Genomic DNA, 27561 nt, shown 5'->3' on the forward strand with positions numbered 1-27561 from the left:
ATTCTACAATAAACCAACAACATTTTTCTTCATCTCTGGATGTGCCGCTTTTTCTCTTTGTTGCATGGATTTCCTAGGTTGCGGACTTTGGCAGGTACCCAGTCTTGTTGCCACAGTAATACCTAGAGATCTTTAATTTGCAGACAGCCTTGGAGCGGTGTACACTCTACTTCCTTTTTCCCATATTTCTGTGGCCAAGATGAGCAGTAATTGAAGAACCAATAGTTGCAGTAATATATAAAATGAACAAAAAAAATATTTTTAAGAAATATGTTTATTCAGTCATTAGAGAATGTAGGTATAAAGTCTGAGTCTAGCACATCATTTGTTGTATTCTAGAAGCAGAGAAAAGAATGATCTGAATAAGTATTTCATTTGAAAGTTCAGTTGGCAGCCTGAGTGCTGGCGATCCAGGAGTTGTAGTTGCAGACCTTGGTGTAGACACCGGGGTAGTTCCTCAGGGCACAGCCGTATCCCCAGGAGACAATACCCTGGAGCTGTCCGTTACACACCACTGGGCCACCAGAGTCACCCTGAAAAAATAAAAAGCATTTTTTAGAACTTTGGGTAAATTACAGTAAATTATAAGTATATAGATGTAGTGGCTGTGTTTTCACTTTTTCAGGTTAGTTTATTTATGTTTGCACCTGGTAATCCAGGGGATGACACCCTTCCTGTCCCTGGGTGGCTAAACTCATTACCTCCACTGTATCTATGGAAGGAGCCATGGTAGCCATTAAGGTTGGATTTCAAGCAGGTCTACCTTTGCTACTACAAGTGGAGCTATGGGATTAGTAGCTTATGCAAGCAATATAAGACTGTGTTTACTTCCAGTTTATTTCACAGGAAGTGACAAGGGCACTGGATGTCTGGCAGGATCAACAGTTAATTCCCATATTTGCTAAAAAAACATTCTTAACCTGAAAATGAGAAAAATATTGCAGCCACCATACCTTTGGACTGGTAAGATAAAAGATATTGGGGTTGATTAACTAAAACTGAAGGGTGCAGCTGTGCATGGTAGTCAATCAGCTTCTAACTTCAGCTTGAGCCTAGGTTCACACTGGTACGATTTGGCATGTGATTTGACATGTCAAAACGCATACCAAATCGGCAGCTGCTGCCGGCAATGGCACCGTCCGTATTGGTGCGGCGCCGACTTTGTGGCAATTTGTATAGACATCTGTGCAGGAACCCGCATAGATGTCTGTCAAATCGCCCCCTAAGTCTAACTAAATTGCCAGGTTGAAATCGTGCGAGTGAACCTAGGCTTAAGCTGATTTTTTTACATTTAAACTAATATAAAAAAAACTAATTTCTCAGTCTAAAAAAACTACTAGTAGTTTGAGATAACATATTTATTTGAAACAGTACAACTTTATATACAAAAATTAAAATAAGTTGTGGCAATTACCTGGCAGGAATCCTTGCCTCCCTCCAGGTAGCCAACGCAGATCATGTTTCCGGTAATCTCTCCAGGGTAGGCATTGCTACACTGGGTAGCGGTCAGGATGGGGGCGTTCAAACACTGCAGGAGGTTAGGCATGTTGGCTACAATTAAAACAAATGATAGTTAATAAAATATTGACTGAGTCACAAAAGGAGAAAGAACAAATTGTGTTAAAAAAAGACGAAAACTTGCATTATACGTTTTTATCCAGAGAAATATAAAATAATTCAAATGATTTATTATTATATTTGCAGACAGCAGGTGGTGCTTTTGTGTATATTCTGCAGCTCTTTACTATGGTGACTTGCAACTATGTTGTGAATTTGACATCTGAATTTGGACAACCTTATTTGTAACACTGCCTACTTACAATTTACATATATAAAATATTATAGGTGTTCTACATTTCAATCCAGGTTTGGATATTGATGAGTATATTAGACTTCTGGGGACTTGTTTTATGTGAACTATAATACACTTGTTAATTTTAATTTTGTATCTTGTGAAGTCCCAATAAAGTCCATAAGTGTTTGGTGGGGAAATTATGTTGTGAATAATTTATACAGCCTATATTTTGAATAGCTCTAATTAGAAGATGTGATTACATATACACAGCTGACTCATCATCCCAACCCTCTTCCAGTTATAGAGGCCTGTTTGTATTTTCAGATAAACAGAAACAGTCAACATTAAAGTGTAGTCAAAACTTTTTGGATAGAGGGGTGGGGGTATAAAACATTCTTCAGGTTTTATTGCTGCTTGTGTTCTCGCTAAAGACGTTCACCCTCTTTATTTCACTGGGACTGAAAATGGTGAGAAATCCAAAATTCTGCATGGCTTAAAGAACGGGAAAAAGGTAAATCTCCCAAAGGGGACACTTGTTCCAAGTTTCAAAAACATTTCAGAATGTAGTTCTTATTGTTTTTCTACTTTATTATTTTTTGTTTTTCTTCAGTAAAGTCTAAACAAAACTGCCCCCTCCCAGCTCATAAAGGATCCAGTGCTCAATTTCAATAGGGGGGGGATAACATAGAGTAATATCCATCTTACCCTAGGACAGCCTGCTGTCTGGTGCTACTGCAATGTGGTGGGACACTCCTTCTACCAGCCACCCTGATGACATGGCCACTGATCATTAGGGTGGTCCTGCACTGTACGTGATGAACTCAGCAAGGGGGGCAGTGACAAGACCAGTCAGAGAACTGGCAAGAAGAGAGGCTTTGGAGGACTGGTCACCCCAACCATAACCTCATGGAAGAAGATAGCGGGACTCTGGATTAAGTTAAACATTTCTTTGTGTTATTCCAACCCCTTGATAAAACAAGCACTGGATCCTTCATTGCTGTATGGGTGGAGATATGCTTAATTAATTTTTAACTGCCCAGAAATAGGGTTTTTGGGATTTGTTCCTCAAAGGAATAATTTTGCCTAAATAAGTCCATTAGTGCTTGGTGGTGCCATTCCAGGCTGAATTGTAGAACTACTTTGTCACTCAGGTTAGCAAGAAAAACTCATTAAGCATGAAACCACCACTCACTATAGCCGATCCTGGTGTGGATGTATACATCTGAAAGCCTCAGTCAATGCTGCCCCTTGGGCCAGGCCCCCTGACGTGTTTTACCCCACCCACCGGGTTTAATCACCTGTATGATTCACACCTAGATTGTCTATGGTGAGCAGCGGTTTCATTCTTACATTTTGCCTAATCATGGCAAATTTATTAGAGAAGCTTAGCCTCATTTAATATCAATAATAGATGATGTTACAGTGATGTTGACTTACTTCCACTGCTAAGGGTATTGCCCCATCCGGAGATCACACAGCTTGTGCCGGCAGTGGCACAACCACTGGGCAGAGGTACGGTCTTGACGTAGGAGTTGAGGGTGGCAGGAGAGGCCAGCTTGACCAACATGATGTCGTTGTCCAGGGTTCTGGAGTTGTATGCGGCATTTCTGATGACCTTGGCAGAGTTGATGAACTGCTCAGTGCCCTCAGAGACAGCGATGTTGTGCTCTCCGAGTCTGACCTGCATGCTCCTGTATAGAGACAAATTCAATTAAATCAGTATACATTTGAATCTTAAACAAAGGAATTTTGGATAGAAGCCAGTTAATTTATTTCAAACTGAGCAGCAGTGTAGGTTTACTTAGTATGGAACGTGTACAACTCGGGGTTTTGTATAGAGCGGGAAAGGAATAGAGCCTCTATCAGAGGCCTGTCTTTCTATTGGGGAGCTTTATCCTCACTTCCAGTCAAGACAGGAAGTGGTATAAAATTGCTTCCAATGGACACACAAAAAATTTACATTCTAGTAGATTGGGGAAGGCTTTCTGTCAATGTACCCCATATTACATGACAAGAAGTGAGGGAAAAACTCCAAAGGGGGTCACAGGAATAAATAACATTTGGTAGCATTTTTAACTCATCCTATCCAATCTATTCAACATATTACAACATACCTGGAGAAAGGGTTTAATGATTAAAGTAATCATTACAGCTGAAACTTTGGTATGGTAATTTTTACATAGTTTCATTGGTTCAATTTAATTATTGTTAGGAGCACTATATTTTTTGCAATAATGGTTATCTATGTATATCTGATTTGGATACACAGGAGCTATATGTTAGCAAGAGATTGGGAGCACCAAACAATTTGTGTTTAATTTGACTGCACTATATGAATAGGTTCTTCACTAATAGGGTCATTACCATCCCAAGGGATCTCCTGCTGACCCACCCCATGTCCAACCAACCATTCATTTAACCAACATGCCACTTTGCTGGTCAACCAGCTGGTAAAAGCTCTGAATAATAGATACTACTTTTTTCAATGCTTTGTAACTATTCCAATAAAAAGTGCTGTCATAAAAAGTGCACTTACGCCTTGTAGCAGTGAGCAGCAGAGACCACCCACAGGGAGTTGAGGAGGGCTCCACCACAAAAGTGATAGCCGGAGTTCAGAGATACCTGCCAGGGCTGAGAGTAGGCTGCACAGGTATATCCTCCAACGATCTTGTCATCATCCAAGGCAGCTGTGAAACACAACATGTGCTAATTACATAAAGAGAGCCTACGCAAAGGGATATATTAAGTTTACGTTTATATAAAAACAATGTTTTATGAACATTATATATATATATATATATATATATATATATATATATATATATATACAATGTATACTTACCAGCTGCCCCGAGGAGCACACAGATCAGAAGGAGTTTCATGGTGTCGATTTTACCAGTGAACAATTTGTTGCTAATAATGTAGGTATTTATATGTTTTACCAGGACCCCCCCCCCCCATTCCCCCCACCTGTACACTGGCCAGCTGTGTCAATAAGAAATGTTCAGGTTAATGTATACACAGTTTTATCTGCATGTTTTTTTTCACACTATCAGCAACCTCCACCATTGGTAATGTTAGTAATTTTTTTAATCTTATTAGTTTAGTATTTTTTCACACTATTCCATTTCACTTCTTCAAATGCCAACATATCAAATTGTTTTATTATGACAAGATCGTCTTATTAATAAAGATGGTTTCCACTTTTACAGAATAAGGTATTAAGTGATGTTTGTAAGATTATGTTTTTATGTAAAAAACATATAAATGGCCAAACTCACAGAAAAGGCCACCAGATCCAAAATGGATGTGGTGGCGTGGTGTCAGGATGCAAGGGTCGCATCTGTAGATGGATCCCCTGATGATGTGCATGTGCACAAAACGCATAGGGAGGACCCTTGCATGCTGATGTCATACCGCTGCATCCATTTAGGATCCGGTGGCCTTTTCTATGAGATTGGCCATTTATCTGGTTTTTATTCCACTGTACATCCTCTATTTTTGATGTATATTCATTTTTTATAAATAAAATACTACACTATGTACTTCTCCTCAGTCTCTGTGTGGTGAGCACTCTGTGACCAGGTTGGATGTGAGGAATCATTTTCTTTGCGGAAGAGTCACCAGATGATTGTGGGAAATCTATGAAAAGGTCCCTTTTTGATGTTCTGCTACTTACCGTTGGAAGGTTGCTGGAGTCCTTAAAGGGGACTGCACCGAAGGCACTTTTCTGCATAAGAACACTTTTGGAACTTTATATAGTGTATTGGAGAATATTCTTTCATATTGAGCATATTACCACTTGTGAATATACATTTATTGGATGATCTTTTATATTTCTTGGACACTAGTTTTATGGACTATTTGTGGATTGCTATAAGGTCACATATTACATCTATAGAATCTATTTTTATATGGATTTATGTAAAGTTGTTTTTATGATTGATACTTTGTAGCGCTGCACTTTTTTACGACGGGTTTAGTTTTAGGGTTGGTCACCTTTGTGCTAATGGTTTTACCTATAAAGACTCGTACACACGTTCTGATTGTTGGACAACTGAGCGTCTGATTTTTTCAAAAGGGCGCGTGCAGGATTTTGTCTAGCATACTAACTATCCGCAAATTGTTGTTTGACAAACACGAACGTAGTGACAAACTATGAGAGTATAAAGAGGAAGTTAATTTCTCAAGCGCCACCCTTTGGGCCCCTTCTGCTAATTTCATGTTCGTAGAAGTTTGGTGAGCGTTGATTTGCGATTTTCAGATCGTACAAAACAAATGCCTTTTAAACTACGTTTGGCATAAATACATGCAAAGCAGTTTCATTATTATCCCATTAAAGAAGATGAGAAATTTGACATTTCATTAATTGCCGTGTCACGAATCTTAATTCTAGATTCCGAACAGTAGTTTACAAGACCAAACTCTTCCCAGTCGTTCCTTGATTTCGAGCAAGCGTGTTTGTACTTTCGACTTTTGTGTGACGGATTTCTGTACTGACTATCCGAAAATTGGACATTGAGTTCACATCAGACAAACATTTTATGCCTGCACATCCAGCTTTTGTCTGATGTAAAAGTCAAATCGTCTGTCGAATGCACTGTACTAATGATCCGAAAATCCGCAGACAGCTCGTCTTCAGATTTTTGCCTTCTGATTTTCATATAATGTGTACAGGGCCTTAAGCGCTCACTACCATCACTTGGCATTGAAACTCCACTTTGAGGGCCAGGTGAACCAATCCAGATAATTATTTTCTTCTACATTCTCCATAGCATTACAAAGATCTCTAATTGTCCAATGGGTTCTGAAAGAGGGAAACAAAGAGTCAATGCTTTGGGTAACACTAATGGTCCTGCTTTAAGATCTACTACAAATAAAGCCTACTTATTTCTGATATTTTGTAAAAAATGATGTTGAGTGATTTTATAGGTGGCTTTGTGCTCAACAGTTAACAGGATAAATATTGAGAAGTGGATGCAGAATGGATCAAACATTACTTTTCACCTTATTCTGTTAAAGTAATGGACATTTTTATTGATATGAAGATGTTATCATGCAGGAACAATAAGATGCTATCATGTTAAAATAATCTTATCTGTTGGTCTTTACATTTGTCATGGAAAATGTATGGGGCACACTTTTTTGATCTATTTATTCTAAACCTGCGTTTTTGTGAGTATCACCACTTAGCAACTTTGAATGGTGCCTCCCTGGCAACCAAAACTGTTATGTCCATATTCTTTACATTACTCTCAAGCATAGCTCTAAATACATCCATATGTTGGCTACCAGTTATTTTTGGGTTGAAAGCTGAAACATTCCCCAATCCACTATGTGCATATTCCCCTCCCCCTTGGTTGGTACCCCCTATAGTGTTAGACCCTGAGTTAACAGCAAAATGTTTCTTGATATTAAGTTTTCTTATATTTCTTTCTTCTTTAAATATCTGTACATGTACCAAACACATTTAAAACCTTTTTATGGGGCGTATTTTAAAAATAAATCCTGAAAACAAATAAGGCTGACAGCACTCAGTAGGGGAAATGAGGAATGGTGAACGGTGGCTGCAATAAACCATAATTTCTCTTCAATGAGCTTGCTGGCAATGTATTAAACAAAGTATTAAAAACAGTACATGGTATATAAATGTATGGTTGCAATGTTACCAAACTGGCTGTAGGGCTGGCTCAGGCACTGATGGATAACTGTAGAGAGACTGGGGAAATCCAAGGAGAAGCGCCGACCATCATTGTCGCAATAGGAAGTAGGCAAACAGTGTGTTCAATGCTGGAGCCGCCGGCATGTACGGATGACACCACTGAAGCTGAGGGCGGAAGAACAATACCCAGAAGGGAAAGCCGTTGTGGCTGGCGTAGAGGGAAGTGTCACTGGAGCCTTAGATAGAATTGAGGTGCCTGTAAGAGAAAGCAGCCACGGGAGCGTGGAACGCATGCGTCCCTGTTGCATTTCGCGCACAGGTGCTTTATCAAGTCAAAGGAATGATGGCTAACAGAGGCTTATAAACCCAATGTGGGGGCAGGGAGTGGGTAGAGCTTAAGGGGAGTTTTTAAACCAGTTAACCCATCAGTGCCCTTACCATTGAAAATGACACATAAGCTATTATATACATTTTATGTAAGAGAACCATAATAATGATAAAAATATACGAAAAACAATAAAAATAATGGAAAGAAAACATGAAAAATGCTGCAATAAAAAAATGAAAAACTATCTTATAGGTGTTTGTAAAATATAATAATAAATATGAATTGTTATAAACACATCATAATAATGACCAAACTATATCCATCAAAAAGAAGATATGCACCATGGGTATAGTACTAGTAATTTTAAAAAGATGGAAATATGGGTGAGAAGAAATAAATAATCCACTGCAGTGTGGAGGGAATTGAGCTCTCATACATACTGCAAAGTGGTATAAAACAAAAATATCAAATGACATTATGTACTTCCAGTTCCTCTTTCAGGCCGTTCGGTGACAAAGAACTGAAATAATAGATCCTAAAAAACTTCTCTCCTACAAAGGAGAGAGAACCTTTCATTATCAGTAAGGGTATCTTTGGGAATAACTATGAACTATTTCAGCCTGTTCATAGAGGATGAGTTGGCATGTAAGACATCCCCTTCTCTCCTAAACGTGACCTGAACGGAAGGAGACAATATAGAAGCCAATCTCTGGTCTAACTTTAAAATTTCATAGTGTTTATTTAAGATTTCCATATACTGTAAGTTCTCAAACAATATTCATGAGGAGATGGCTACATGTGGGCATCACGGGACGTCTCCTCTCTCTACACGTCAATTCCTCATTAAGTTAGTCTTGCTGAATTACAACGTTTTTTAATCAAAGCAGGCAATTTAAATTCTGAACAGGCCATTTTTCTGGTTGATAGTACAGATTTTTTTCTAATGCATAGTTATTTCAAATTCTTGGACCAATTCTACCGGAAAGTGAGAGGTACGGCCATGGGGCTAATTTTGTCCCGTTATACGCCAATCTCACCATGGGCTACTGGGAGAAGAAGCACATTTGGGCCAACAACCCCTTTGCCGAACATAGTGTTCTTTGTCCGGTATATTGATGATATGCTCCTCATCTGGGGGGTGGCCCATATGTGTTCTACTTCTTTGTGGCCCATTGCAATGCAAATTCCCTGGGGCTGTTCTTTACTTATGTGATTGATCCTGGTGAAATAGTTTTTTTAGACCTGGTTCTTTCACATGAGGGGGATACCATCATCAACAAGAACCACACCAAACCCACCTGTGGAAATTCTTGCCTCCATTATTCCAGTTGCCACCATTCAGCTTGGAAATGGAACATTCCTGGAAGGTAATTTAATAGGTCACGTAGAAATTGCTCCAAGACGGAGGCTTATGTTACACAGGGAGCTTTGATGTCAAAAAATTTGAAGAAAAAGGATAGCGTTTCGCACTCATCAAGGAAGCCTTTAATGCAAATTTAAACCTCCTGCAAAAAAAAGACTGGAACAGTTTGTCAGACAACCATACAAATGCAATAAGATTCATCACCATCTTTAACGATAAACATAGGTCAATTTAAAAAAATCTTAAATAAACACTACAGTTTTTTAAAGTTAGACCAGAGATTGCCTTCTATATTGCCTCCGACCCCTCAGATCACATTTAGGAGAGCACGCACGTTGAAGAATATTCTAGCCCCCAGCAAGTTACAGAATACCAATAAAAAACCTCTTTATGATATTAGATCTTACTTTGACAACAGAGTTGGGATTTTTCAATGTAGGAACCTTTTCTTACATCTCCCATGGACGTGCAGAAATAGTTGCTAAAAAAGGAAAAAAATCCCAGATTAAACAATTCATCACATGCTCTACTGAATTTGTCATCTATGTTCTGCGCTGCCCCTGCGGCCTACTTTATGTAAGTTGCACCATGTGCACCCTACACAAGCGCATAGGTGAGCACGGCAGATTCATACACAAGGGCTGTGATAAACATAGTGTTCCTCGACATTTCCTCCGGACGCACAATAAAAACTTCAGATGCCTGGAGGTGATGGTGACAAAGCTATTCCCAAAGGTACCCTTACTGATAAGTAAAGGTTCCCTTTCCTTTTGTAGAAGAGATGTTTTTGGGTCTATTATTTCAGTTCTTTGTCACCGAACGGCCTGGAAGTACATAATGTTTGATATTTTTGTTTTATATTACATACCACTTTGAAGTATGTATGAGAGCTCAATGCCCTCCACACTGCAGTGGATTATTTATTTCTTCTGAACCTATATTTCCATCTTTTTAAAATTACCACTACTATACCCATGGTGCATATCTTCTTTTTGATGGATATAGTTTGGTATTTTCTAATATCAATTGCTTTCTTTTTCAATTCCTATTTCCTTTTATTTATTTTTTTGTTTATTTTTTCCTTTTTCTTTTTATTATTATGATATGTTTATAACAATTTATATTTATTATTATTTTTTACAAACATATATAAGATAGTTTTAAATTTTTTTATTTTAGCATTTTTTCCTTTTTTCTTTCCATTCTTTTTATTGTTTTTCCTATATTTTTATTATTATTATGGTCCTCTTACATAAAATGTATATAATAGCTTATATGTCATTTTCAATGGTAAGGGCACTGATGGGTTAACTGGCTTAAAACGTTCCCCCTAAGCACTGCCCACTCCCCGCCCCACATTGGGTTTATAAGCCTCTGTTAGCCGTCATTCCCGTGACTTGATAAAGCGCATGTGTCCGAAACGCCTAGTCACGGCAACAGGGACGAGCATGAAGCCGCTGCTTCTTCTTCCGTTTTGTCTAGGGCTCCAGTGACACTTCCCTCCACGCCAGCCATGGTGGCTTTCCCTTCTAGGTATTATTCTTCCGCCCTCAGCTTCAGTGGCGTCATCCATACATGTGGGTCCAGAATGGAACACACTGTTTGCCTACTTCCTATTGCGGCAGTGATGGTCACAGTGATTCATCAGTGCCCGAGCCAGCTCTGCAGCCAGTGCGGTAACGTTGCAACCATACATTTATGAACCATGTACTATTTTGAATACTTTTTTTAATAAATTGCCATCAAGCTCATTTAAGAGAAATTGTGATTTATTGCAGCCACCATTCACCATTCCTCATTTCAGCTCCTGAGCGCTGTCAGCCTTATTTGTTTTCAGTATTCCAGCATTCAATCCTATGCCACTGGATAGCAGCACGGTTTAGCTGTGTTTATATTACACAATTGGGTGATTATTCAGTCAGTAGCTCCTGGAACCCCCCAATTTCTAAAAATAAATCCTAAGTTCAAATTTTTTTGTCCATAAAAGTAGCCTCCTGTGAATTAAAAACACCCTCCTCTAAAATTCTCCTTTTCTATTCATGAAGGGATCACAATTTCAGGTGAGTTTTCATCACATTGGTGGAAAAGATAAAGGAATATATAAGATTAGACACTTACTATGCTGAATATGTTCGAGGACATTCTTTGTTTGACACTTTTTGTACAATGGTCATAAAACATTTAAAATAAATTAAAATAATTTTTAAACAAAGTTTAAAGCACTGTACATATCCCATATAAAAAGTGCAGCGTAGGTTGAGCACATGTTCAGTGCCTTAAAAAAGTACCCCTTGAAATTTTCCACATTTTGTCAAGTTACAGCCAAAAACTTAGGGGGGGACCGATATTTGGTTCGAGAATTGTTTGTCCCTCAGTTTGTGCTTCTTGGTAGAGCTCTTCTAGTATGTTCAGTATAGAGTCTTCTTCTATGCTTATGTCAGGTGATAGTGACCCTTCTGGTTCCACTTTAGTATTGCTAGTGCTATTCAAATTCTTGGCTTCTTTGAGTATGTAATATCTTTGTATAGTAAGCTTACGTATGTACTTATTAAGATCAATGAATAATTCAAATAAGTTTGGTACACTAGGTGGGGCAAAATTGAGGCCCTTCCTAAGAAGGTCTAGCTCAGTTTCTGAAAAGACTGAGCTAGAAAGGTTATAGATTTTAATGGTTGAATGAGTGGTTTTTTAGAGTCTGCCTCTTTTTGTATCTCTTCCCTCCTCTTTTTCCTCTTCGTGTTCCTCTTCTCTTTTCCTTGCTAGCTCTTTCCTTCTATTTAGAGCACTCCACTACTTTACTTGTAACTGTGTATTTATTTTGGATGTTTTAGACTATCTTTTGAAGCACAATTTTGTATTTATTTTTGATGGTACATTCTATCTCCAGCGGTGTGGGACCGTGATGGGGGCCAAGTTTTCACCCTCTCTCGCCAACCTTTTCATGGGTTGGTGGGAGTGGTCCCACATCTATGGAGATAGTAACCCTTTCAGACCACATATCTGTATATTCTTTTGCTACATAGACGATCTATTGTTTGTTTGTGACAAACAAATTGGGGATCTGCAATCTTTTCTGACCTATTTGAATTTAAATACTAGTGATTTGTCATTTACAGGATTAATGAGAGCAGGTGAAATTAGTTTTCTGGAGGTGCTATTGATTTCCTCTGGGGTTCGTGTTATTACACGCCTCTATAGGAAACCCTTGGCTGGCAACAGCCTTCTTATGGCACAGTCCAATCATCCCACACACCATTAAGGGGTTTCCGGTGGGACAATGTATTCGTCTACATCGCATATGCAGTGAGGATACATATTTTGAGAAGGAGGCAGGAGCATTGTACAATAGGTTTAGACAACGGGGTTACCCCGTTTGGATGTTAGAGCGTGCATTGAGCATTGCTAAAAATAAGAACAGGAAAGATCTTCTCTCTAAACAAAAACAACCCCAAAATAGATATAATGGCAAACCCACTGTAGTTACACCATTTAGCCAGGAATTCTATCAGATTAGAGAAGTGGTTAATAAGTATTTGCCCCTCTTGTTTGAGGACAAGTCTTTGATGAAGATTCTAAGTGGAGGGATAAACTTTATACCTAGTAAGGCACAGTCCCTAGGTACCTCTATTTCTCCTACCTTTTTTCCTTCCACGCCCAAACAATCAGCCACATGGTTACACTTTGAAGGCAACTTTAGGTGTGGGACCAGGGATTGTCCTTGCTGTCTGCATATTTCTGGAGGCCAGGAGGTGACGCCCAGCAGTAATGGTAGGATCTTTCATTCAAAACATTTTTTCAATTGTAATACCACTAATGTCATCAATGCCATTACTTGCAAATCATGCAATATCCAATATGTGGGACTCACCACTCGCAGACTACGCAATCGCTTCCGTGCACACCTAAGCGACATCAGAACAGAAAAATCCACTAATGTAGCGAGGCATTTTAACAACCACCATAATGGCAATACCGGTTTGGTGCAAGTACAAATAGTAGAAAGGGTTAAACTCTCAGCCAGAGGGGGAGATTTATTTAGACTTTTATGTAGGAGGGAAGTTTACTGAATTTTTTTATATGAGTAACCGTATTCCCTCTGGCTTAAACTATGAATGGGATGTTTCCCACTATTTTGAGTAATTTTAATGTGCTTCATATATATATATGTTTTGTCCTTCTAATTAAACTCCTGCTCTTGGTCTTTTTTTATGTAAAATTTTTTGATGCAATTTTTTGACCGATTGTCTGTTTTTTTTAATTTTTCTCAGTTAATATTTATCTCTATGGGCTCAGATATGTGCACACATATTTGTTTTACATGAAATGTACATACTTTCTGTGTTTTGAGGACTGTTCCATTCTCGTTTTTTGTAAACGTGTGGGTGTCTTTTAATGGTTTCAGCATAGTGGTGTTTTCATACGACCTTTTATTTACTTTTGTGCCTCTAATTACAAATATAAATATCATTATATACATATGCTTACATGCATTTTCTTTTTGGATTTTTGGATTTTTATATATACTGTATTAGGCCACTGGTAAATTCTGGTCCATGTGGGGGTTTTTCATGTATGTATATTTTATATATTTTTACACATGAGATTCCTCCTACCATGATTCCATCACTATCTTTGCTGGTCTGTGTTTGTATTTTTGAAAGTATACGTATACATTCTTGTTCTTTTATGTATACATGTTTTTCAATGTTTATACTATTTTACATCGGTATGCGATTAATTATCTTCTGTGAAGTTTTGACATTTGTATTATACATGCATGTATATGTGTTTTGCCCAGGTGTACATGTCTCCTTTGACAGATCATCCTATACGCACATGGTGTGTTGAACATCTCTATTTAGACAGGTGATTGATTTTTACCTGTCCTTTTTTGATTAGTTCCAGCCACACACTCTGGTCTATAAAGGAGTATGCACACTTGGTGATAGTCAGCAAAGATTAAGCACTTTGTGTGAACCGCGTCTGCTGAACAGTGTGGATCCCTCATGTGTCGTGTTTTTCATCCTTTAATTCTACAATAAACCAACAACATTTTTCTTCATCTCTGGATGTGCCGCTTTTTCTCTTTGTTGCATGGATTTCCTAGGTTGCGGACTTTGGCAGGTACCCAGTCTTGTTGCCACAGTAATACCTAGAGATCTTTAATTTGCAGACAGCCTTGGAGCGGTGTACACTCTACTTCCTTTTTCCCATATTTCTGTGGCCAAGATGAGCAGTAATTGAAGAACCAATAGTTGCAGTAATATATAAAATGAACAAAAAAAATATTTTTAAGAAATATGTTTATTCAGTCATTAGAGAATGTAGGTATAAAGTCTGAGTCTAGCACATCATTTGTTGTATTCTAGAAGCAGAGAAAAGAATGATCTGAATAAGTATTTCATTTGAAAGTTCAGTTGGCAGCCTGAGTGCTGGCGATCCAGGAGTTGTAGTTGCAGACCTTGGTGTAGACACCGGGGTAGTTCCTCAGGGCACAGCCGTATCCCCAGGAGACAATACCCTGGAGCTGTCCGTTACACACCACTGGGCCACCAGAGTCACCCTGAAAAAATAAAAAGCATTTTTTAGAACTTTGGGTAAATTACAGTAAATTATAAGTATATAGATGTAGTGGCTGTGTTTTCACTTTTTCAGGTTAGTTTATTTATGTTTGCACCTGGTAATCCAGGGGATGACACCCTTCCTGTCCCTGGGTGGCTAAACTCATTACCTCCACTGTATCTATGGAAGGAGCCATGGTAGCCATTAAGGTTGGATTTCAAGCAGGTCTACCTTTGCTACTACAAGTGGAGCTATGGGATTAGTAGCTTATGCAAGCAATATAAGACTGTGTTTACTTCCAGTTTATTTCACAGGAAGTGACAAGGGCACTGGATGTCTGGCAGGATCAACAGTTAATTCCCATATTTGCTAAAAAAACATTCTTAACCTGAAAATGAGAAAAATATTGCAGCCACCATACCTTTGGACTGGTAAGATAAAAGATATTGGGGTTGATTAACTAAAACTGAAGGGTGCAGCTGTGCATGGTAGTCAATCAGCTTCTAACTTCAGCTTGAGCCTAGGTTCACACTGGTACGATTTGGCATGTGATTTGACATGTCAAAACGCATACCAAATCGGCAGCTGCTGCCGGCAATGGCACCGTCCGTATTGGTGCGGCGCCGACTTTGTGGCAATTTGTATAGACATCTGTGCAGGAACCCGCATAGATGTCTGTCAAATCGCCCCCTAAGTCTAACTAAATTGCCAGGTTGAAATCGTGCGAGTGAACCTAGGCTTAAGCTGATTTTTTTACATTTAAACTAATATAAAAAAAACTAATTTCTCAGTCTAAAAAAACTACTAGTAGTTTGAGATAACATATTTATTTGAAACAGTACAACTTTATATACAAAAATTAAAATAAGTTGTGGCAATTACCTGGCAGGAATCCTTGCCTCCCTCCAGGTAGCCAACGCAGATCATGTTTCCGGTAATCTCTCCAGGGTAGGCATTGCTACACTGGGTAGCGGTCAGGATGGGGGCGTTCAAACACTGCAGGAGGTTAGGCATGTTGGCTACAATTAAAACAAATGATAGTTAATAAAATATTGACTGAGTCACAAAAGGAGAAAGAACAAATTGTGTTAAAAAAAGACGAAAACTTGCATTATACGTTTTTATCCAGAGAAATATAAAATAATTCAAATGATTTATTATTATATTTGCAGACAGCAGGTGGTGCTTTTGTGTATATTCTGCAGCTCTTTACTATGGTGACTTGCAACTATGTTGTGAATTTGACATCTGAATTTGGACAAGCTTATTTGTAACACTGCCTACTTACAATTTACATATATAAAATATTATAGGTGTTCTACATTTCAATCCAGGTTTGGATATTGATGAGTATATTAGACTTCTGGGGACTTGTTTTATGTGAACTATAATACACTTGTTAATTTTAATTTTGTATCTTGTGAAGTCCCAATAAAGTCCATAAGTGTTTGGTGGGGAAATTATGTTGTGAATAATTTATACAGCCTATATTTTGAATAGCTCTAATTAGCAGATGTGATTACAAATACACAGCTGACTCATCATCCCAACCCTCTTCCAGTTATAGAGGCCTGTTTGTATTTTCAGATAAACAGAAACAGTCAACATTAAAGTGTAGTCAAAACTTTTTGGATAGAGGGGTGGGGGTATAAAACATTCTTCAGGTTTTATTGCTGCTTGTGTTCTCGCTAAAGACGTTCACCCTCTTTATTTCACTGGGACTGAAAATGGTGAGAAATCCAAAATTCTGCATGGCTTAAAGAACGGGAAAAAGGTAAATCTCCCAAAGGGGACACTTGTTCCAAGTTTAAAAAACATTTCAGAATGTAGTTCTTATTGTTTTTCTACTTTATTATTTTTTGTTTTTCTTCAGTAAAGTCTAAACAAAACTGCCCCCTCCCAGCTCATAAAGGATCCAGTGCTCAATTTCAATTATAGGGATTGGGATAATATAGAGTAATATCCATCTTACCCTAGGACAGCCTGCTGTCTGGTCCTACTGCAATGTGGTGGGACACTCCTTCCACCAGCCACACTGATGACATGGCCACTGATCATTAGGGTGGTCCTGCACTGTACGTGATGAACTCAGCAAGGGGGGCAGTGACAAGACCAGTCAGAGAACTGGCAAGAAGAGAGGCTTTGGAGGACTGGTCACCCCAACCATAACCTCATGGAAGAAGATAGCGGGACTCTGGATTAAGTTAAACATTACTTTGTGTTATTCCAACCCCTTGACAAAACAAGCACTGGATCCTTCATTGCTGTATGGGTGGAGATATGCTTAATTAATTTTTAACTGCCCAGAAATAGGTTTTTTGGGATTTGTTCCTCAAAGGAATAATTTTGCCTAAATAAGTCCATTAGTGCTTGCTGGTGCCATTCCAGGCTGAATTGTAGAACCCCTTTGTCACTCAGGTTAGCAAGAAAAACTAATTAAGCATGAAACCACCACTCAATATAGCCGATCCTGGTGTGGATGTATACATCTGAAAGCCTCAGTCAATGCTGCCCCTTGGGCCAGGCCCCCTTATGTGTTTCACCCCGCCCACCGGGTTTAATCACCTCTATGAATCACACTTAGATTGTCTATGATGAGCGTCGGTTTCATTCTTACATTTTGCCTAAATGTCCTAAACATGGCAAATGTATTAGAGAAGCTCAGCCTCATTTAATATCAATAATAGATGATGTTACAGTGATGTTGACTTACTTCCACTGCTAAGGGTATTGCCCCATCCGGAGATCACACAGCTTGTGCCGGCAGTGGCACAACCACTGGGCAGAGGCACGGTCTTGACGTAGGAGTTCAGCGTGGCAGGAGAGGCCAGCTTGACCAACATGATGTCGTTATCCAGGGTTCTGGAGTTGTATGCAGCATTTCTAATGACCTTGGCAGAGTTGATGAACTGCTCGGTGCCCTCAGAGACAGCGATGTTATGCTCTCCGAGTCTGACCTGCATGCTCCTGTATAGAGACAAATTCAATTAAATCAGTATACATTTTAATCTTAAACAAAGAAATTTTGGATAGAAGCCAGTTAATTTATTTCAAACTGAGCAGCAGTGTAGGTTTACTTAGTATGGAACGTGTACCACTAGGGGTTGGTACACTCACCTTCAATTCCAGGAGTGAAGTACAGTCTTTTGGGTACTGAGAACATTTACTTTTGTTTTGTATAGAGCAGGAAAGGAATAGAGCCTCTGTCAGAGGCCTGTCTTTCTATTGGGGAGATTTATCCTCACTTCCGGTCAAGACAGGAAGTGGTATAAAATTGCTTCCAATGGACACAAAAAAAAATTACATTCTAGTAGATTGGGGAAGGCTTTCTGTCAATGTATCCCATATTACATGACAAGAAGTGAGGGAAAAACTCCAAAGGGGGTCACAGGAATAAATAACATTTGGTAGCATTTTTAACTCATCCCCAATCTATTCAACATATTACAACATACCTGGAGAAAGGGTTTAATGATTAAAGTAATCATTACAGCTGAAACTTTGGTATGGTAATTTTTACATAGTTTCATTGGTTCAACTTAATTATTGTTAGGAGCACTATATTTTTTGCAATAATGGTTATCTATGTATATCTGATTTGGATACACAGGAGCTATATGTTAGCAAGAGATTGGGAGCACCAAACAATTTGTGTTTAATTTGACTGCACTTTATGAATAGGTTCTTCACTAATAAGGTCATTACCATCCCAAGGGATCTCCTGCTGACCCACCCCATGTCCAACCAACCATCCATTTAACCAACATGCCACTTTGCTGGTCAACCAGCTGGTAAAGCTCTGAATAATAGATACTACTTTTTTCAATGCTTTGTAACTATTCTAATAAAAGTGCTGTCATAAAAAGTGCACTTACGCCTTGTAGCAGTGAGCAGCAGAGACCACCCACAGGGAGTTGACAAGGGATCCACCACAGAAGTGATATCCAGAGTTCAGAGATACCTGCCAGGGCTGAGAGTAGGCTGCACAGGTATATCCTCCAACGATCTTGTCATCATCCAAGGCAGCTGTAAAACACAACATGTGCTAATTGCATAAAGAGAGCCTACGCAAAGGGATATATTAAGTTTACGTTTATATAAAAACATTTTTTATAAACATTATATATATATATATATATATATATATATATATATATATATATATATATATATATAATATGTATACTTACCAGCTGCCCCGAGGAGCACACAGATCAGAAGGAGTTTCATGGTGTCGATTTTACCAGTGAACAATTTGTTGCTAATAATGTAGGTATTTATATGTTTTACCAGGACCCCCCCATTCCCCCCCACCTGTACACTGGCCAGCTGTGTCAATAAGAAATGTTCAGGTTAATGTATACACAGTTTTATCGGCATGTTTTTTTTCACACTATCAGCAACCTCGATCATCGGTAATGTTAGTAATTTTTTTAATCGTATTAGTTTACTATTTTTTCACACTATTCCATTTCACTTCTTCAAATGCCAACATATCAAATTGTTTTATTATGACAAGATCGTCTTATTAATAAAGATGGCTTCCACTTTTACAGAATAAGGTATTAAGTGATGTTTGTAAGATTATGTTTATATGTAAAAAACATATAAATGGCCAAACTCACAGAAAAGGCCACCAGATCCAAAATGGATGTGGTGGCGTGGTGTCAGGATGCAAGGGTCGCATCTGTAGATGGATCCCCTGATGATGTGCATGTGCACAGAACGCATAGGGAGGACCCTTGCATGCTGACGTCATACCGCTGCATCCATTTAGAATCCGGTGGCCTTTTCTATGAGTTTGGCCATTTATCTGGTTTTTATTCCATTGTACATCCTCTATTTTTAATGTATATTCATTTTTTTATAAATAAAATACTACACTATGTACTTCTCCTCGGTCTCTGTGTGGTGAGCACTCTGTGACCAGGTTGGATGTGAGGAATCATTTTCTTTGCGGAAGAGTCACCAGATGATTGTGGGAAATCTATGAAAAGGTCCTTTTGTGATGTTCTGCTACAGTACTTACCGTTGGAAGGTTGCTGGAGTCCTTAAAGGGGACTGCACTGAAGGCACTTTTCTGCATAAGAGCACTTTTGGAACTTTATATGGTGTATTGGAGAATATTCTTTCATATTGAGCATATTACCACTTGTGAATATACATTTATTGGATGATCTTTTATATTTCTTGGACACTAGTTTTATGGACTATTTGTGGATTGCTATAAGGTCACATATTACATCTATAGAATCTATTTTTATATGGATTTATGTAAAGTTGTTTTTATGATTGATACTTTGTAGCGCTGCACTTTTTTACGACGGGTTTAGTTTTAGGGTTGGTCACCTTTGTGCTAATGGTTTTACCTCTAAAGCCTCGTACACACGTTCTGATTGTTGGACGACTGAGCGTCTGATTTTTGTCAAAAGGGTGCGTGCAGGATTTTGTCTAGCATACTAACTATCCGCAAATTGTCGTTTGACAAACACGAACGTAGTAACAAACTATGAGAGTATAAAGAGGAAGTTAATTTCTCAAGCGCCACCCTTTGGGCCCCTTCTGCTAATTTCATGTTAGTAGAAGTTTGGTGAGCGTTGATTCGCGATTTTTAGATCGTACAAAACAAATGCCTTTTAACCACTTCCATACAGAGCATTTTCACCCCCTTTCCTGCCCAAGCCAATTTTCAGCTTTCAGCACTGTCGCACTTTGAATAACAATTGGGCGGTCATACAACACTGTACCCAAATTAAATTTTTATCATTTTTTCCCCGCTAATAGAGCTTTCTTTTAGTGGTATTTGATAACCTCTGCAGTTTTTATTTCTTGTGCTATAAACAAAACAAGGGTAACAATTTTGAAAAAAAACACAATATTTTTTACTTTTTGCTATAATAAATATCCCAAATTTTTTTTTTTAAACAAATTTTTTCCTCAGTTTAGGCTGATACGTATTCTTCTACATATTTTTGGTAAAAAATATCGCAATAAGCATATATTTATTGGTTTGCGCAAAAGTTATAGCGTCTACAAAATAAGGGGATAGATTTATAGCATTTTTATTATTATTATTTTTTTTTTACTAGTAATGGCGGCGATCTGCGATTTTTATCATGACTGCGATATTGCGGCGGACACATCGGACAATTTTGACACATTTTTGGGACCATTCACATTTATACAGCGATCCGTGCTATAAAAATGCATTGATTACTGTATAAATGTGACTGGCAATGAAGGGGTTAACCAGGAGGGGGCGCTGTAGGGTTAAATATGTTGCTAGGGAGGTGATTCTAACTGTGGGGGGAGGGAACTCACAAGGGGAGGAGACCGATCGGTGTTCCTCTGTACAAGGAACACATCATCGGTCTCCTCCCATCTGACAGCACGTGGATCTGTGTGTTTACACACACAGATCCACGGTCCTGCTCGGTTACCGGGCAATCGCGGGTGCCCAGCGGACATCGCAGCCGCCGGGCACGCGCACCGGGCTGCCTGGAAGGCTGCGCCGTCATATGACGGCGGCCCAGAACAACAGCTGCACCATCCCGCCGTCATATGACGGCGGGCGGGCAGCAAGTGGTTAAACTACGTTTGGCATAACTACATGCAAAGCAGTTTCATTATTATCCCATTAAAGAAGATGAGAATTTTGACATTTCATTAATTGCCGTGTCACGAATGTTAATTCTAGATTCTGAACAGTAGTTTACAAGACCAAACACTTCCCAGTCGTTCCTTGATTCCGAGCATGCGTGTTTGTACTTTCGACTTTTGTGTGACGGATTTCTGTACTGACTATCCGAAAATCGGACATTGAGTTCACATCAGACAAACATTTTATAGCCTGCACATCCAGCTTTTGTCTGATGTAAAAGCCAAATCGTCTGTCGAATGCACCGTACTAATGATCCGAAAATCCGCAGACAGCTCGTCTTCAGACTTTTGCCTTCTGATTTTCATATAGTGTGTACGGGGCCTTAAGCGCTCACTGCCATCACTTCGCATTGAAACTCCACTTTGAGGGCCAGGTGAACCAATCCAGATAATTATTTTCTTCTACATTCTCCATAGCATTACAAAGATCTCTAATTGTCCAATGGGTTCTGAAAGAGGGAAACAAAGGGTCAATGCTTTGGGTAACACTAATGGTCCTGCTTTAAGATCTACTACAAATAAAGCTTACTTATTTCTGAAATTTTGTAAAAAATGACATTGAGTGATTTTTATAGGTGGCTTTGTGATCAACAGTAAACAGGATAAATATTGAGAAGTGGATGCAGAATGGATCGAACATTACTTTTCACCTTATTCTGTTAAAGTAATGGACGTTTTTATTGATATGAAGATGTTATCATGCTGGAACAACAAGATGCTATCATGTTAAAATAATCTTATCTGTTGGTCTTTACGTTTGTCATGGAAAATGTATGGGGCACACTTTTTTGATCTATTTATTCTAAACCTGCGATTTTGTGAGTATCACCTCTTAGCAACTTTGAATGGTGCCTCCCTGACAATCGAAACTGTTATGTCCATATTCTTTACATAACTCTCAAGCATAGCTCTAAATACATCCATATGTTGGCTACCAGTTATCTTTGGGTTGAAAGCTGAAACATTCCCCAATCCACTATGTGCATATTCCCCTCCCCCTTGGTTGGTACCCCCTATAGTGTTAGACCCTAAGTTAACAGCAAAATGTTTCTTGATATTAAGTTTTCTTATATTTCTTTCTTCTTTAAATACCTTTACATGTACCAAACACATTTAAAACCATTTTATGGGGCGTATTTTAAAAATAAATCCTGAAAACAAATAAGGCTGACAGCGCTCAGTAGGGGAAATGAGGAATGGTGAATGGTGGCTGCAATAAACCACAATTTCTCTTTAATGAGCTTGCTGGCAATGTATTAAAAAAGTATCAAAAACACTACATGGTTCATAAATGTATGGTTGCAACGTTACCAAACTGGCTGTAGGGCTGGCTCAGGCACTGATGGATAACTGTAGCAAGACTGGGGAAATCGAAAGGAGAAGCGCCGACCATCATGGTCGCATTGTCTCAATAGGAAGTAGGCAAACAGTGTGTTCCATGCTGGAGCTGCCGGCATGTACGGATGACACCACTGAAGCTGAGGGCGGAAGAACAATACCCAGAAGGGAAAGCCGTTGTGGCTGGCGTAGAGGGAAGCGTCACTGGAGCCCTAGATAGAATTGAGGTGCCTGTAACAGAAAGCAGCCACGGGAGTGTGAAACGCATGCGTCCCTGTTGCCATGACTACGCGTTTCGCTCACATGTGCTTTATCAAGTCAAAGGAATGACAGCTAACAGAGGCTTATAAACCCAATGTGGGGGCAGGGAGTGGGTAGAGCTTAAAGGAAGTTTTTAAACCAGTTAACCCATCAGTGCCCAGTTAACCCATCCGTGCCCTTACCATTGAAAACGACACATAAGCTATTGTATACATTTTTTGTAAGAGAACCATAATAATGATAAAAATATACGAAAAACAATAAAAATAATGGAAAGAAAACATGAAAAATGCTGAAATAAGAAAAAAAAAAACTCTTATAGGTGTTTGTTAAATATAATAATACATATGAATTGTTATAAACACATCATAATAATAAAAAGAAAAAGGAAAAAATAAACAAAAAAATAAATAAAAGGAAATAGGAATTGAAAAAGAGAGCAATTGATATTAGAAATGACCAAACTATCTCCATCAAAAAGAAGATGTGCACCATGGGTATAGTACTAGTAATTTTAAAAAGATGGAAATATGGGTGAGAAGAAATAAATAATCCACTGCAGTGTGGAGGGAATTGAGCTCTCATACATACTGCAAAGTGGTATATAGTATAAAACAAAAATATCAAATGACATTATGAAACTTCCAGGTCCTCGTTCAGGTCGTTCGGTGACAAAGAACTGAAATAATAGATCCAAAAAACTTCTCTCCTACAAAGGAGAGAGAACCTTTCTTTATCAGTAAGGGTTCCTTTGGGAATAGCTATGAACTATTTCAGCCTGTTCATGGGGGATGAGTTGGCATGTAAGACATCCTCGTCTCTCCTAAACGTGACCTGAACGGAAGGAGACAATATAGAAGCCAATCTCTGGTCTAACTTTAAAATTTCATAGTGTTTATTTAAGATTTCCATATACTGTAAGTTCTCAAACAATATTCATGAGGAGATGGCTACATGTGGGCATCACTGAACGTCTCCTCTCTCTACACGTCAATTCCTCATTAAGTTAGTCTTGCTGCATTACAACATTTTTTAACCACTTGCTTACCGGGCACTTAAACCCCCCTCCTATCCAGACCAATTTTCAGCTTTCGGCGCTGACGCACTTTGAATGACAATTGCGCGGTCATACAACACTGTACCCAAATGAAATTTTTATCATTTTTTCACCACAAATAGAGCTTTCTTTTGGTGGTATTTGATCACCTCTGCAGTTTTTACTTTTTATTAAAAAAATGTAAAAAACTGAATTTTTTTTTAAAAAAAAGTTTATTTTTTTATATTTTGTTTTAAAAAATTTTAAACAGGTAATTTTTCTCCTTCATTGATGTACGCTGATGAGGCGGCAGTGATGGGCACTGATAGGCGGCAGTGATGGGCACTGATGGGTGGCAGTGATGGGCACTGATGGGTGGCAGTGATGGGCAGCACTGGCAGGTGCCACTGATTGGCACTACAGGTGGGCATTGATAGGTGGTACTTGTGGGCACTGATAGGTGGTACTTGTGGGCACTGTTAGGTGGCACTGTGGGCACTGTTAGGTGGCACTGTGGGCACTATTAGGTGGCACTGTGGGCACTATTAGGTGGCACTGTGGGTACTATTAGGTGGCACTGTGGGCACTATTAGGTGGCACTTTTATTGGGCACTGATGAGGCAGATGTGCCTCTTCCACTTGGGGACCGATGTCCCTCACATCCGATCCGGTGATCGGCTTTTTTTTCTACTCGCGCTGTCAGCGTGAGTAAAAAAAAAAAACGATTACCGATCTTTTGTTTACATCATGTGATCAGCTGTCATTGGCTGACAGCTGATCACATGGTAAGGGGCCGGGACCGGCCCCTTACACAGATCGGTGATCAGCCGAGTCTCAGTGACTCGGTGATCACAACGCGCCCGGCGCGCGCCCTGCAGGGCGCGCGCAGGGAGCGTGCACAGGGGAGGACGTCATATGACGTCCTCCCGGGAATGTAGGTCCGCGCTGTAGCCCTCATTCGGCTATAGCGCGGATGCCAAGCGGTTAATCAAAGCAGGCGATTTAAATTCTGAACAGGCCATTTTTCTGGTTGATAGTACAGATTTTTTTCTAATGCATAATTATTTCAAATTCTTGGACCAATTCTACCGGAAAGTGAGAGGTACGGCCATGGGGCTAATTTTGTCCCTTTATACGCCAATCTCACCATGGGCTACTGGGAGGAGAAGCACATCTGGGCCAACAACCCTTTTGAAGAACATAGTGTTCTTTGTCCGGTACATTGATGATATACTCCTCATCTGGGGGGGTGGCCCATATGTGTTCTACTTCTTTGTGGCCCATTGCAATGCAAATTCCCTGGGGCTGTTCTTTACTCATGTGATTGATCCTGGTGAAATAGTTTTTTTAGACCTGGTTCTTTCACATGAGGGGGATACCATCATCAACAAGAACTACACCAAACCCACCTGTGGAAATTCTTGCCTCCATTATTCCAGCTGCCACCATTCAGCTTGGAAATGGAACATTCCTGGAAGGTAATTTAATAGGTCACGTAGAAATTGCTCCAAGACGGAGGCTTATGTTACACAGGGAGCTTTGATGTCAAAAAATTTGAAGAAAAAGGATAGCGTTTCGCACTCATCAAGGAAGCCTTTAATGCAAATTTAAACCTCCTGCAAAAAAAAGAAAGGAACAGTTTGTTAGACAACCATACATATGCAATAAGATTCATCACCATCTTTAAAGATAAACATAGGTCAATTTAAAAAAATCTTAAATAAACACTACAGTTTTTTAAAGTTAGACCAGAGATTGCCTTCTATATTGCCTCCGCCCCCTCAGGTCACATTTAGGAGAGCACGCACATTGAAGAACATTCTAGCCCCCAGCAAGTTACAGAATACCAATAAAAAACCTCTTTATGATATTAGATCTTACTTTGACAACAGAGTTGGGATTTTTCAATGTAGGAACCTTTTCCCACATCTCCCATGGACGTGCTGAAATAGTTGCTAAAAAAGGAAAAAAATCCCAGATTAAACAATTCATCACATGCTCTACTGAGTTTGTCATCTATGTTCTGCGCTGCCCTTGCGGCCTACTCTATGTAGGTCACACCATGTGCACCCTGCACAAGCGCATAGGTGAGCACGGCAGATTCGTACGCAAGGGCTGTGATAAACATAGTGTTCCTCGACATTTCCTCCGGACGCACAATAAAAACTTCAGATGCCTGGAGGTGATGGTGACAAAGCTATTCCCAAAGGTACCCTTACTGATAACTAAAGGTTCTCTCTCCTTTTGTAGAAGAGATGTTTTTGGGTCTATTATTTCAGTTCTTTGTCACCGAACGGCCTGAACGAGGACCTGGAAGTACATAATGTTTGATTTTTTTGTTTTATATTACATACCACTTTGAAGTATGTATGAGAGCTCAATGCCCTCCACACTGCAGTGGATTATTTATTTCTTCTCACCCATATTTCCATCTTTTTAAAATTACCACTACTATACCCATGGTGCATATCTTCTTTTTGATGGATATAGTTTGGTAATTTCTAATATCAATTGATTTCTTTTTCAATTCCTATTTCCTTTTATTTATTTTTTTGTTTATTTTTTCCTTTTTCTTTTTTCTTTTTATTATTATGATGTGTTTATAACAATTTATATTTATTATTATTTTTTACAAACATATATATGATAGTTTTAAATTTTTTTATTTTAGCATTTTTTCCTTTTTTCTTTCCATTCTTTTTATTGTTTTTTCTATATTTTTATTATTATTATGGTCCTCTTACATAAAATGTATATTATAGCTTATATGTCATTTTCAATGGTAAGGGCACTGATGGGTTAACTGGCTTAAAATGTTCCCCCTAAGCACTGCCCACTCCCCGCTCCACATTGGGTTTATAAGCCTCTGTTAGCCATCATTCCCGTGACTTGATAAAGCGCATACGTCTAAAAACGCCTAGTCACGTCAATAGGGACGAGCATGAAGCTGCTGCTTCTTCTTCCGGACACCTCAGTTTCGTCTAGGGCTCCAGTGACACTTCCCTCCACGCCAGCCATGGTGGCTTTTCCTCCTAGGTATTATTCTTCCGCCCTCAGCTTCAGTGGCGTCATCCATACATGTGGGTCCAGAATGGAACACACTGTTTGCCTACTTCCTATTGCGGCAATGATGGTCACAGTGATCCATCAGTGCCCGATCCAGCGGGAAGTGGAAGTGGAAGGAAAATGATAAAGATAAATGATTTTCAAGAAGTTTACAAATAAATATCTGAAAAGTGTGGCATGCATTTGTATTCAGCTCCCTTTACTCTGATACTCCTAACTACAATCGTTGAACCAATTGCCCTCAGAAGTCACCTAATTAATAGAGTCCACCTGTGTGTAATTTAATCTCAGTATAAATATAGCTGTTTTGTGAAGCTCTCAGGGATTTGTTAGAGAACTTTAGTGAACAAACAGCATCATGAAGGCCAGGAACACACTAGACAGGTCAGAGATATGGATGTGGAGAAATTTAAAGCAGGGTTAGGTTATATAAAAAATATCCCAAGGTTTGAACATCTCATGGAGCACTGTTTAATCCATTATCCAAAAC

At 39.0% G+C, this 27561-nt stretch overlaps 2 protein-coding genes across 2 annotated transcripts; both read right to left on the reverse strand.

The window, feature by feature from the left end:
• Nucleotides 1-264: 264 nt before the first annotated feature.
• LOC141105816 (trypsin-like) lies at nucleotides 265-4684 on the reverse strand. The gene is made up of 5 exons (XM_073595948.1): nucleotides 4638-4684; nucleotides 4332-4482; nucleotides 3233-3486; nucleotides 1415-1551; nucleotides 265-533 (listed from the first exon to the last, which is right to left on the reverse strand). The coding sequence occupies exons 1-5, from the start codon at nucleotides 4675-4677 to the stop codon at nucleotides 384-386; spliced, it is 732 nt and encodes a 243-aa protein (XP_073452049.1). The 5' UTR covers nucleotides 4678-4684; the 3' UTR covers nucleotides 265-383.
• A 9758-nt stretch (nucleotides 4685-14442) lies between these two features.
• On the reverse strand, nucleotides 14443-18702 carry LOC141105825 (trypsin-like). Its single transcript, XM_073595958.1, has 4 exons — nucleotides 18586-18702; nucleotides 17424-17677; nucleotides 15593-15729; nucleotides 14443-14711 (listed from the first exon to the last, which is right to left on the reverse strand). Exons 2-4 carry the CDS (start codon nucleotides 17671-17673, stop codon nucleotides 14562-14564), a joined length of 537 nt encoding a protein of 178 aa, XP_073452059.1. The 5' UTR covers nucleotides 17674-17677; nucleotides 18586-18702; the 3' UTR covers nucleotides 14443-14561.
• Between the last annotated feature and the right edge of the window lie 8859 nt (nucleotides 18703-27561).

Source organism: Aquarana catesbeiana, linkage group LG08 (genome assembly GCF_042186555.1).
Source record: "Aquarana catesbeiana isolate 2022-GZ linkage group LG08, ASM4218655v1, whole genome shotgun sequence".
Taxonomy (NCBI): Eukaryota; Metazoa; Chordata; class Amphibia; order Anura; family Ranidae; genus Aquarana; species Aquarana catesbeiana.

Excerpts from the sequence above, each read along its gene's own strand:
- LOC141105816 (XM_073595948.1), bottom strand. The coding sequence starts at position 4,677 with ATGAAACTCCTTCTGATCTGTGTGCTCCTCGGGGCAGCTG. Across the intron at positions 4,483-4,637 it reads TGTGCTCCTCGGGGCAGCTG|CTGCCTTGGATGATGACAAG; the intron begins GTAAGTATACAT and ends TGTGTTTCACAG. Across the intron at positions 1,552-3,232 it reads CAATACCCTTAGCAGTGGAA|CCAACATGCCTAACCTCCTG; the intron begins GTAAGTCAACAT and ends TTTTAATTGTAG.
- LOC141105825 (XM_073595958.1), bottom strand. The coding sequence starts at position 17,673 with ATGCAGGTCAGACTCGGAGAGCATAACATCGCTGTCTCTGAGGGCACC. Across the intron at positions 15,730-17,423 it reads CAATACCCTTAGCAGTGGAA|CCAACATGCCTAACCTCCTG; the intron begins GTAAGTCAACAT and ends TTTTAATTGTAG. Across the intron at positions 14,712-15,592 it reads GAGGCAAGGATTCCTGCCAG|GGTGACTCTGGTGGCCCAGT; the intron begins GTAATTGCCACA and ends TTATTTTTTCAG.